Source organism: Vespula vulgaris, chromosome 10, assembly GCF_905475345.1.
Source record: "Vespula vulgaris chromosome 10, iyVesVulg1.1, whole genome shotgun sequence".
Classification (NCBI taxonomy): Eukaryota; Metazoa; Arthropoda; class Insecta; order Hymenoptera; family Vespidae; genus Vespula; species Vespula vulgaris.
In genome coordinates this window covers 1,634,936-1,647,500 of record NC_066595.1, presented here as the reverse complement: position 1 = coordinate 1,647,500, position 12,565 = coordinate 1,634,936, and the positions used below count along the sequence as shown (strand labels likewise).

The 12,565-nt window shown below is 33.2% G+C and overlaps 1 protein-coding gene across 6 annotated transcripts in view; it reads left to right on the top strand.

The window, feature by feature from the left end:
- LOC127067147 (uncharacterized) overlaps window positions 1-12,090 on the top strand; it is a 93,301-nt gene extending 81,211 nt beyond the window's left edge. For all 6 annotated transcript variants that reach the window (XM_051001748.1, XM_051001749.1, XM_051001746.1 and 3 more), the window contains 5 exons: window positions 2,708-3,071; window positions 3,509-3,705; window positions 6,293-6,682; window positions 8,939-9,141; window positions 9,561-12,090. In XM_051001748.1, coding sequence (XP_050857705.1) covers window positions 2,708-3,071; window positions 3,509-3,705; window positions 6,293-6,682; window positions 8,939-9,141; window positions 9,561-9,636 — 1,230 coding nt within the window. In that variant the 3' untranslated portion in view covers window positions 9,637-12,090. The remainder of the gene's footprint in view (window positions 1-2,707; window positions 3,072-3,508; window positions 3,706-6,292; window positions 6,683-8,938; window positions 9,142-9,560) is intronic.
- The last annotated feature ends 475 nt before the right edge of the window (window positions 12,091-12,565 follow it).

The window sequence follows — 12,565 nt, the reverse complement described above, 5'->3', positions numbered from 1 at the left end:
ATATCCTTTTCATTTTTAACCAAGACAACGTATTATCCTATGGCGTGTAAATACGTAACGATAAAGTTAACAACGAAATAAATAAATAAAACGATCGACGTATTCTATATCATATAAAATAAAATTTCGAAAAAAGAAAAATATTTCAAAGAATGGAAACTTTTCTCGGTTAGAAGCGTTTTTTATCGGAAATTAACAGACGACTTTTCAAAGGCGATTCAATGAAATTATAGTCGAGTAGTATCGATAAGATCTACTTCAAGATGACCTTCAACCTGCTCCTCGATCGTCGTACGAACGACGATCTTGATAATCTTAAAAGGGCCGAAACTTGGAGAAGGAAACTGTTTCTTTGTACTTACTTAACTTACTTGCTTATATGTTTGCGTGCATGCGCTCGTGTATGTATGCGTGGGTGTACGCGCGCGCGCGCGCGTGTGTGTGTGTGTGTGTGTGTGTGGGCGTGTACGAAAAAAAAAAGAAAAAATAAGAGCGAGAGTAATAGCGAGAGTGAAAGGGAGATGGTCGATAAGACACGTTTCTTTCGTTCAAACCTTGGCTCGCCTCGAGGGAACACTTAAGAACACCTTTTTCGTATATCTATCTCTGGAAGCTTTCCGTGCAGATCGGCGTAGCCATCTTATAGCAAAGTATAAAATCATGAACGGCTCTCTTTCGAGTCTCTTCCTGTTCTACGCCTACACCTTCCGGATTTTTCTATTATGAAATCTTCAATTAATTATTCATTTTTATCTAATTCATCGATTGCTATCTCAGTCTCCAAATTATATAGTATTATATTATTTGAAAACAATTTATCTCGAAAGTTGGAATAGAACGAATGAATGAATTAACGAATGAAAGAAGTTGAATGTATGAATGAATGAATGAATGAATGAATGAATGAATGAAGTAAGAAAGTATTTAGACGAATTTAAAAATCGACTATTCCCTTCAGTCTCGAGAGCTTCCTTTTTTTTTTTTCTTTTTTTCGAATCACAAGTCTGGAATCTTTTTAACAATTTGAAATTGGCTTAAAAAGTTTTGAAAAGGATGGTCCATTTTTAAAATCACCTAGCAAATTTTGGCAACCGCTCGATTTCTTCTTCTGAATCTCTAACACCCCCACCAGTCCTACGTCAGTCTGTATACATTTCATAGATTATTGAAATAAAAAGGGGTAGAAAGATAGATAGAGTCTTTCGTATTTTCCATGTCGACGTCGTGGCATCGATAGTTCGTGTTGTTATCGAAAATCGATTAGGATAATCCGTTTGATACGTTGGAAAAACGATTAATAAAGAAATAGAAGGAGAGTGCATAAGAGAAATTTGATAAGCTAGCTGTTCTCGACTTGAACTGTCTAATCGATATTTAATGACACGATCACGCAGATCGGACCATATAGTCTATATTTTATATATATATATACTATATAAATACACATACGTATATAGAAAATAATATATATTATATAACAGATATATAGAGGAAAGAAATTAATAGTGGATATTCATAGAAAAGTAATATTAACTATTTATCAAGTAATATAAATCTATTTATCAAGATACGTAAATGAGAGTAAATACAAAGATACATAATACGAGTAAATAAATAAATAAATAAATAAATAAATAAACAGCAGCGATTCGTACAAGTTCTTTTTTTTCTTTTTTTCTTTTTTTTTTTTTTAGAAATTCGTCGGGCGTGAAGAAAATTAATAGAATTTAAAAGTGCGAAAGAGAGCGATATCGGTGAGCATTTAGCCCGAGGCGCCTCAGGAAGAATCTCCGTCGGCATAATTAAAGTCAAAGTCAAATTGGCCGCGTCGGTAGTTCGAGATCGAGCTCGTTACCGTCGTCGCTACCGTAGCGACGGCAAATTAATTACGAGAACGTCGTGTCGATTGAACGACGAAATAATAAAAGCTAATTGGGACGTTAGTTTTAAATTGCTTTCGATTTATGTATTTCCTAATCTTTGGAATTCTAATCTTTTGATATCGCACTTTATGAAAATAAATTCTTTATCCTTTTTTATTTATTTATTTATTTATTTGTTTCTTCAATCAGTTAGAAATAATATTTCGTTCGTATTATTCGTCCTTTATATGGAGGAACAATCATTTTTAAAATAACGATTTCGAATTAACGAATACGAATAATTTTACGGTTGAGCTCCCCTTTTATACGTGCCACATTGTATAAAAAAGTTTGACTCCTTCCTCTCCCTTCCAGCCCATCCTTTTTCGAGTCGATCTAACCTCGCCTTCCTTCTCTCAGTTTTACTTCATCGAAACGTAATTCCTTTCTTATCTCTTCTACTGCTAAGTGATGTTATTAATTCTATATGTATAACAAACTAAGTTTTAATCTCAAACTTTTTACGTTCTAATTATAATAGTTGACTTTGAATTTTATTAGGTACTTACGATGGAGTGAAACGATTATATACATACATACATATATATATATATCCGTGCAAAAATATATATATACATACATATACCTGTAAAAAATATATATACATACATATATACATACCTAAGTACATATACATGTATATATATCTATGTATATGTATATGTATATATATATATATATATATAATATGTATGTATGTATACATATAAATATAGGCGTGTAGATATTTCAGAAGGAAGTATAATTAATCTCGTAATAAAGTTTTCTCGTTATTCGCACGATAGGGCTCGTACGGTATCGTAAAGTTAGCTTACAACGAAGAAGACGATACCCACTATGCAATGAAGATATTAAGCAAGAGGAAACTGATGAAGAAGGCTGGTATTTTCGGTAGAATGGCACCCGGTAGAAAGGGTACCGCGGATCCTTTGGCAAAGGTATACAGAGAGATAGCTCTATTGAAGAAACTGGATCATCCGAACGTCGTCAAGTTGGTCGAAGTACTCGACGACCCGGACGAGGATAATCTTTACTTGGTATTCGAGTTAGTACAGAAGGGAGAAGTTTTGCAGATACCAACCGACAAGCCACTCGATGAAGATACAGCCAGAAAGAATTTTCGGGACGTCGTTATGGGTATCGAATATCGTGAGTCCTTTTTTCATTTTCTTTTCTTTCTTTTTTTTTTCTTTTTCTCTTTCTTTTCGCATAAGCTTGATCCTATCAATCGTGTTCCACTGTAATCGAACGTCCGAACATACGTTCTGTCGAGCGGCAAAAGCTAATTAAAAAAAAAAAAAAGAAAAAGAAAAAAACTCGATCATTTCTTTCGCGAGACAATTTTTCTAATTGGCTCTTAATTAACTTCATAATTTTCGAGAGATTCTGCTCGAAGAAAAATCTCTAATCGATTAAAAAAAAAAAAAAAAAAAAAAATTCGAATATATCGTCGAGAGTAATTTCGAGAGACGTTCTTCCATGTTTGAAATGAGAGTATTTCGAAAAGAATCGTATCTACTTGTTCGATGTTCTTACTTAAAGAGAATGAAAAGTTGATTCTTTTTCTCCTCATCTTTTTTTCACAGTACATTATCAACGAATAGTACATCGTGATATTAAACCGAGCAACCTTCTGGTGGATAGCGATGGCCGCATAAAGATCGCGGACTTGGGTGTTAGCGCGGAATTAAGGGCATCCGGAGAATTGTTATCGGGACCAGCCGGTACACCAGCTTTTGCAGCACCGGAAACAACCATGCCAGACGCTCATTATTCCGGAACGGTAAAGTATTTACTTATTTCATTATTTCTTTATATATTTTATTGTATTTACGAGAAAACGCGCGACAAAAATGAACGACGAAAATGAGCGACGAAAATGATCGACGAAAAATAAAAAAAGAAAAAGCAACAACCTCTATTCTTTTTTATTCGTTATATATATAATATATATATATTCGTGTAATAGATAAACGGCGTTCTTTCGAAACCTTCGATATATTTTATTTCGTTCGAATTTTTATTTTTTATTCGACGTTAGTTACGTTTACAGGTGTACGTAAAACGAAAAGATATTCTTTCGGGTGATAGGAAAAACAGAAAACGAGAATATCTCTTGGCTGGGATTTTACGGAATTACTTATTTGTTTCTTTTTTACTTTTTTATATGTATATATATATATATAATTTTTTTTTCTTTGTTTCGCGACTTATCGAAATTAGTTATCGAAAGTTTCGTAATAAGCGCGAACGTATTTTAAGGGATTTCAGTGGTTTGAAAAATTGTTGATGGGGAAGAAAAAAAAAGATTTCTTTTATTCTTTCTTCCTTTCTTTTTTATTTTTTAATATATTTCCTTTTATTTATTTTTCTCCCTCAGCAACGAAATTAGATATCGAAGGTTTTGCATGGAGGATGTATTTTCAAGGATTTCGGTGATTTGAAAAATTGTTGACGAGGAAGAAAAAAGAAAGAAATCTTTTTTCTCGCTCATCAACAATTTTTCAAAGCAAAAAGAGATTTCTTTCTTTTCTCTTTTTCTTTCTTTCTTGTTTCGACGAACGATAGAACAGAAACGTTTCGCCGTGCGAGAATTCATCGTGAAAGTTTTCTGGTTAACGGGTCACGTACCAAGCAATAGCAAGTTCATCGATTGAACAGAGTCAAGAGAAAGATCTACGAAGAGATCGAATTTTTTTTTATTCGACGAATGGACAATTTTGTTCGGTTAGGATAAAAATGTTCGAGGATAGCTCGATCTTTATCTTTATCATCGAACGAATATAGAACGATATAACGACAGATTGTAATAATAAATGAATTTAATGAAATATTTATTCGCGAATTGATTTTCTTTCATCGTAAAATGAAATAGAGGGATAGAGACAGAAAAACAGAAAGAGAGGATGAGAGAGAAAGCAAATAGAACGTAGGTTAATCCTACTCGTATTATCTCGAGTGTTGATCTCCTTGATATATTCATTATCGATGTTATTCAGGAAAAGGACTTATCGATTTCCATTGGCCGATATTAAGATCGTGATACCAGGCGTAATTACAGAATGTAAATAACCCTTGGCCGAGGCTTCGTAAACGTATTCTCGAGCGTACGGATGTAACGTAGTTTGCTTAATCGAGATTACTCGATCGGTATCGAATCGGGATAAGGTCATTTTCGAAGGACGACGTTTTAATGTTGTTTATAACGACGAAATTGAAATTAAACGATTAATCGATGAAAAGTTTGTTACCATTTTCTCTCTCTCTTTATTTATCTCCTTTTATAATTGCTTACTTAGATACAATTAATAAATCGATTCAATTTTTCTTTTTATGAGTATTTCTCGGTATCGCGCGTTCCTATTTGAAGATAATTGGCGAAAGACAATTAGCGAGATCGCGAACGCAGAGAAGAAAGACAATTAGAGGCTTAATTACTTTGAGATGCGATAAGAATAGTACTCGACGGGAGGGATATCCATTCGGAAGAGATTTTGTATTTAGAACCAAGCGGCGTATCGTTCCTCGTAATTCCATCGAAATAATTATCTACTGTTGTTCCCACGAATTCCAACTTGTCGTACTCGCGGAATCATCGGATGGTTTACGAGAATGCCAACTGGAGAATACAACGTATCGTGTTACGCGCGTTAGAATCTAATGAAAAGGCATGCTGATAAATTGTGTGAGGATAATGCGTCTCGTCTGAAGTGATAACAAAAACAAGGAGGGGAGAGAAATACGGAGATGGAATAATTTCTGAATTATTTGCAGATAAATTTGTTAGGCCTTACTTACGATATATGTAACATGGAGATGAAGATTAGGGAATGTATTTTTATTTATTTATTTATTTATTTATTTATTTATTTTTTTTGCGAAATATCGCGGTTATCTCTCCGATTTCTTTCTCTCTCTCTTCTTTTTTTCTTTAGTTATATATTTATTTTTTTTTCTTTGATTCTTTTTTTTAACGACGAAAGTAGTTAGTTCCAGTTCGTTAAGTTGTTCCGTTCATTCGATATGCTTCGATAGAGATAGCTCGGGGCATTAGAAAATGATCTATCCACATTCTTGAAGCGTCGCCTTAAGCCGTTCGACACCGTATAATTTTCTCGGACGATAGGACGAGACGATCCATCAAAATGTTAACCGCACGTTCGAAGATAACTGGTAGCAGTGAATGACCGCAGTTTCCATCTTTTTTTTTTTCTTTCTTTCTTTCTTTTTTTTCCTGATAATCCTTGACTTGATAATTAAACCGCCGTCGTTGAAACGTTATAAATCCTTACACTTTCCATCGTGGTATATACGTGTTATGTACTTGAATAATTATTTATTTATTTATTCATTTATTTATTTATTTGCAGTCGTGCGACGTTTGGTCAATGGGAGTGACGCTTTATTCCTTGGTTACTGGAAGAGTACCATGGGATGGTGCGGGAAGTATAATTGGCGTTCAAGCAGCCATACGTTCAGAACCATTGAAATTTCCAGAGTGTCCGAAACTCTCGAAGGATCTACAGGATCTCATCGTAAGGATGTTGACGAAGGAACCGACCGAGAGAATATCATTGCAAAGATTGAAGGAACACGATTGGTTGACCAACACTGGGAAGGATCCATTGCCGAGTGAAGCGGACAATTGTCGACTTCCGGTGACTGTTACCGACGAGGAAGTAGAAAGGGTCGTGACCAAAGTGCCCAAACTGGACACGTTGATTCTCGTTAAGAAAATGCTCAAGCAGCATAGTTTTCAAGTAAGACAGTGTTACGCTTGAAAGAAAAAAAAGAAAAAATAATTATATATATATATAAATAATATTATATATATAATATATAAATAATATATATAATATTATTTAATATAATAATATTATACATTATTTAATAAATAATATTATATACATAAATAATACACACACACACACATACACACGATTCATAAATTGCATTATTTCCAATCTATTATTTTATCGTCGATTTTATTTCATCGCTCTTATTATAACTCGTACTCGAATAGTATAGCTAATATATTTCTTATAACCAGCTTTAAACAATAAAACACACACACATACACGCGCGCACATATATAATTTACATATCTTTTGAAGCATCGCAACGACCTCGAATTAAAATACAAAACTCGGTTCGTCGTCGATTATTCCCCATTCGCGTATTCTCACCCGCGGAGACGCGTCTCACTTATCTTATTTCAAAGAAACTTCTCTCTGCTTTATTTTACTCCTATCCCCCGTTGATATAACCATTCGTATAATTTCTCGTTTTCTCTTATAGTCGAGTTTCATCCGTTCTACCATCGTCTCCCTCGTTGCACTACTTTCCCACAAACACACCCTCTCCTCCCCCCTTCTCTCGATTTCTACTCGTATCTACTCTACCTTTGAAATTCGATTGCGCGTTCAGGGATGCGGTATATCGTAACCGCAATATGTGCGGATATGTAATCCGGTTTCTCTATCGTACGATCGGCCATCGTGCTATACGTTTATTAGAATGGATATGATAAGACAATAAGGTACCATAGCCATTTTGGTTTATCGAGGTCGCTCGAAAGATCCTGTATAAATAAATCATCCATCTTACCTTTCATTCTTTCACATTTTACAAGTCTATGAATTTTTTATTATATCTTTAAACAAACATATACGAACACATGCATGAGACACGTTTACATAAATAAAAGTAGGGACATTGAATCATCGTTTTTCAAGAACCGAAAAAGGAAGGATGTCGTGTTCCTTCCTTCCTGCATTCGTTAACAATCTCGATGAACGAACTTTCTTTATGTATGTTCTCTTTTTTCTTTTTTCTTTTTTTTTTTTTTTTTGAAGAAAGAACTTGTCAACTCCTTGCTTGGTTAACATAAAAAGTCGTTTCTTTTGACCTTTCTTCTTGGCCTTTTTTCCTGATCCTTCACGGATAAAGAAGAATTGCATTGAATTTCGATTATGTAAACTATCTTGATCTCGTCGTTCTTGCTTAAAGACATTCTCTCTTTCTCTCTTTATCGTTCGTTTTCCCTCTTATTTTTCTCTCGAGAATTACAGAGTTTATCAGTTATTTTCTCAAGTGGAATTGATCATCTCGATACGGTTTCTTTTTTAATCGTCAAGAGTGTTAATAACTTCTTCATTAACATTTTTAATTATCGTTTCGTAATTATCGTGCCTGGAGATAGGCAATGCTACAAACGCTATCGATAATAGTTGCTTGCGAGCGCCATCTATCAGTAAGAAACTTTTTTGTGCCCCAACGATAGGCAATAATACGAAAGCAATGGTACACGAGTACGTTTGCCACGTTATCGACCGTGTATGAAGTGTTGACTAAATCCAGGCGCAAATAACAAGAAAAATTATTGAAATAAATCAAATCGATTCAAACATCATTATCTTCGACAAAATATCAATCCATTTCGTTGTACAGACATTTTCCTGTTACTCTTTGAGATTACGATTCGTAAAATAAACTAAATCGCAAACAGCAATTATTCATTCTTAGCCCTCTCCGATCTTTCTGATTAAACAAAGCGAGAACGCTGACGTATCCAACTTTGCATGGATATCAAGACTATGCAAAATTCTCGTATAAAGTATTCGTCGTGAGTACATACGACACCTGTGAAAGAAAGAAAGAGAGTGTGTGTGTGTGTGTATGTGAGAGAGAAATAGAGCAGTAACAGAGATATAAGAACAGAAGAGAGGAAGAGGGATAGAGAGAGAACGCATATGAGGAAGGATTTAAAGGGGTCGGATTTGTTCGTAGCTAACGTGCGAGGAAAAGAGATAGAACAGTTGATATATGTAGCCGAACAAATGCGTCCTCGTTTTACGTAAGTTCTTAAAAAAGTTGAAAGCTGAAGTACGAGAAGGAAATAAAGGAGAAAAGAGAGAGAAAAAGAAAGAGAGAAAGAAAAAAACAATTTATAAGAAAACAAAGCGAAAAGAAATAATAATTTCTTCTTTTTCTTTCATTTTTTTTTTCTTTTTCAGAATCCTTTTCTACCGAAGAAAATTGGTAGAACTCTAGGCAACGACGGAGACCCAGTAACGGAGTCTTCTCTACCGTTAGGAAGGACTACGGAATCTTTGGTCCAACGTTCTACCACAACAAGGAACATCAAAACCGAGAGATTTCAGAGATCAGGTAGAAGCAATTCGGCTCCGGATTCGTACGATTGGCAGGCGAATAACAGGTGAAGATCTTGAATAATTTTTCCGTGTTTACATTTTGTTCTTTTCTTTTCTTTGCGATCTAACGATGCATCGTTGAGTTAAATGAAGAGAAAAACAAATAGAAAGGAAAAAGAAAAGAAATTAATTCTAGAGAAAAAAAAAGCAAGATGTAAAAAAGACTCGAGCGATCGTGTATTCGAAGATTTTTAAAAAGTTCGATTTTATGCATCGTTTATTTAAAGGCTGCGTTGAGTGAAAAAAAAAAAAGAGAGAAAAAGAAGAAGGAATGAAGAAAATTGTCGATACAAATGATATTAATTAATTAATTTCGATATAAAGAAAACGGAGAAAAAAAATGTAAGCGAGGAAGCTCGCGTATCCGAGTTCGTCGACGACAGCATTCAACGTTATCAATCAATATGTGATAATTATCCTTCAGGCAAATATCAATGGAGAGTCCTCTGCCCCCAGTGACGGAAGCGTCGAATCAAGAAGCGGAAATCGAGAGGCGGTGATACGTTCGTCAGTAATGCGCTCGATAATTAATTAAAAGCAGCTGTGACGAGATCGACGACGAGTATTCGTCTCGATCGAACCAACGAAAATCATTCTTCCACGAAAGTCTTAATCGATCTTTATCGCTCGTTCCCTTTTTTCTTTCTTACTTTAAATGAACATGAGATAAAAAAGGGAAATAATAATAGTAATAATAATAATAATAATAATAATAATAATAATAATAATAATAATAATATACATTTAAAAAACAAGAAAGAAAGAAAGAAATATGGTCAAGAACGAACGAATTTATTCGTGCATTACTTGGTCCGAAAAACGAATAAGAAAAATAAATAACAAATAACTAAGACGGATAGATCTCGATAATCTCGATTTGATCGATCGATGAATCAACGATCCAACGGGTTCTTCCGTGTGCTTTCGTTCTTTCTTATATCATAATGCACAATTACGTAAGCGCACGAACGATAGCGTTTCTATGAGTCGGCACGAAGGATCCTCTCAATCGTTGTTCTCCTTAATGAATGAATGAATGAATGAATTAAATAATTAATTAATTCATGAATTAATTATTTGATTAATTATCGGGATGGACCACGAGTTTTGCGATATTATAATATTTAGAATCTAGAGAATAACTATCGCAAATGAAGTTGGTAAATTTGTGCCAATATGGTAGGATGCGAGAAATTCAGATATTAGATGATCGTAAACGAGGCAACGAATTTTTTCGACGTAATCTCGGCCAGCTTTATAATCTACGTTCGTGTTACTTTAATTTAAATTAACGAGAGGTCTCTCTTTGATTTCGTAATTACCATAACTTTTGCTTCAAACGAATTTAATATCGTTATATATATATATATATATATATATATATATATATATATATATATAGATATTATAGATCAGTGCCAAAAGAAGAAACAAATTAGACACAAATCATCCTTGAAAATCCTTGAGAAATCAACGAATTTCCTTATCTTAAACTAGATTGGACGATTTAGATTTTGCACGCTTTAAGAATGTTTGGCACTGATATTATCGCTTCTTATTCTCTTTCTATCTATTTTCTTTTTTTTTTTTTTTTTTAATTTCTTATTTTGCTTTTTATATGTTTTTATTTCCACTTTTATTTATTTATTTTTTGTTTATTAAAGGGTCCTCGTAATTAAATAGAAATCGTAAGACGTATGTATTTCTATTTGATCGGGAGATATTTGTTTAAAAAACTTTTTACGCGATCCTTTTATTTATGTTTTTCTCTTTCTAAAAAGTTCTTCGATCAATTTTTTTTTATTATTGTTGTTATTATTATTATTATTATTATTATTATTATTATTACTATTATTATTGTTCTGCATGTTGAGAACATTAGAATTTTAATACGCACGGGTGTTCGTACGTTTTTAAAAGAAAACGTGATTCCTCGAAAAAGAGGAAAAGAGAGTCCACCCTATACATATATACAACGACGTCCTATTTATCGTTAATAGATTTATTATATTTCTTAGAAGAGAAAACAAAATCTACGAGGAAAAGGGAGAAAGATGAAAACTTGATCGCACTTTATTCTTCGGAGAGAAAAAAAAGGAAATATATATATTTATATATATTCATATATATATATATTTCGATCTCCGATCTTTCACGATTAGAATGTATTAGAAGCATAGGTGTAATTTTGATAGGAAAAAAAAGAAAAAAAAAAAGAAAAAAAGGGTGGGAAGACGATTAACCCGTTTCAACAACAAACGATCTAAGTGTGTTTCAACATTCCGAATTAGATAATGACATTTTTAATGGACCATAGCTTTAAACGAAATCTGATAGATTATTATCGTTAATCATAAGAAAACGCTAATAGGGAGATAGATTTAATACTTAGCCACCTTTCTTCACTTTATAAGATCGAATATTATTCAACAAAGTAGAAAGAAGAAATTATATTATCGAATTTGCATGAAATGAGAGTCTTGCGTCGTGGATTTATAAAAAAGATGACGTCGAAGGAAAAAAGAAGGGGTTGGAAGAAAGAAAGAAAGAAAGAAAAGGAAAGAAAAGAGAAAAAATTAAAGAAATTATTTTACAAACTTCCTTCGATCGATACGTGAAACAAGAAACCTTTTTTTTTAATACGATATGGTGGAATCTGTTTTTTTTTCTCTCCCTCTCTCTCCCTCCCTCCCTCTCTCTCTCTTTTTCGCACTTTCCTTCGTCACGATTTATCTCCTTTCTCTCTCGCTCTTTCTCTTTCTATCTTTTTCTTTTTTATCTAAAAAACAAAAAAGTAAAAATAAAAAAAAAAGAAATAAAAAAGTAAAAAAGAATAAAAGAAAGACAAAATATCGCTATCATATTTAAAACGAAACGTTGGCAGACGGACAGACGTATGCTTAAAAAAAAATAAAAATAATAAAAAATACAAAAAAAAAGAAAGAAAGAAAAAAGGAAGGAAGGAAGGAAGGAAGGAAGGAAGGAAGAAAATTAAACGATATATAATAAAAGAGAATAAAATAAAACAAAACGCAACGATAGTGATGGATCAATAAATAAAAGCTTTCACACGCCGTATACAACAATGGTGCAAAGCACACGACCAAGAAAAGGCAACCATAGAAATATGATGTATGTATATATATATATATATATATATATATATATATATATATATATATATATATATATATTGAGCAATGAGGGGAAAGAGTATGAAAAGAATATAGAAGAACTAAGAAAAAGAAAGAAAGAGAAAAAAAAAGAAAAAAGAAAAGATGGCATACAAAGGATAGACAAATTGCAGAAAGGTTCATATAAATTAAAAAACAAGAAAAGAAGAGAAGGGAAGAGGGTGATGGATGATGAATGGTGGGTGGTGGGTGGTGGGTGGTTAAAAAGAAAGACTCGTGATTTAGTCGGACCTTA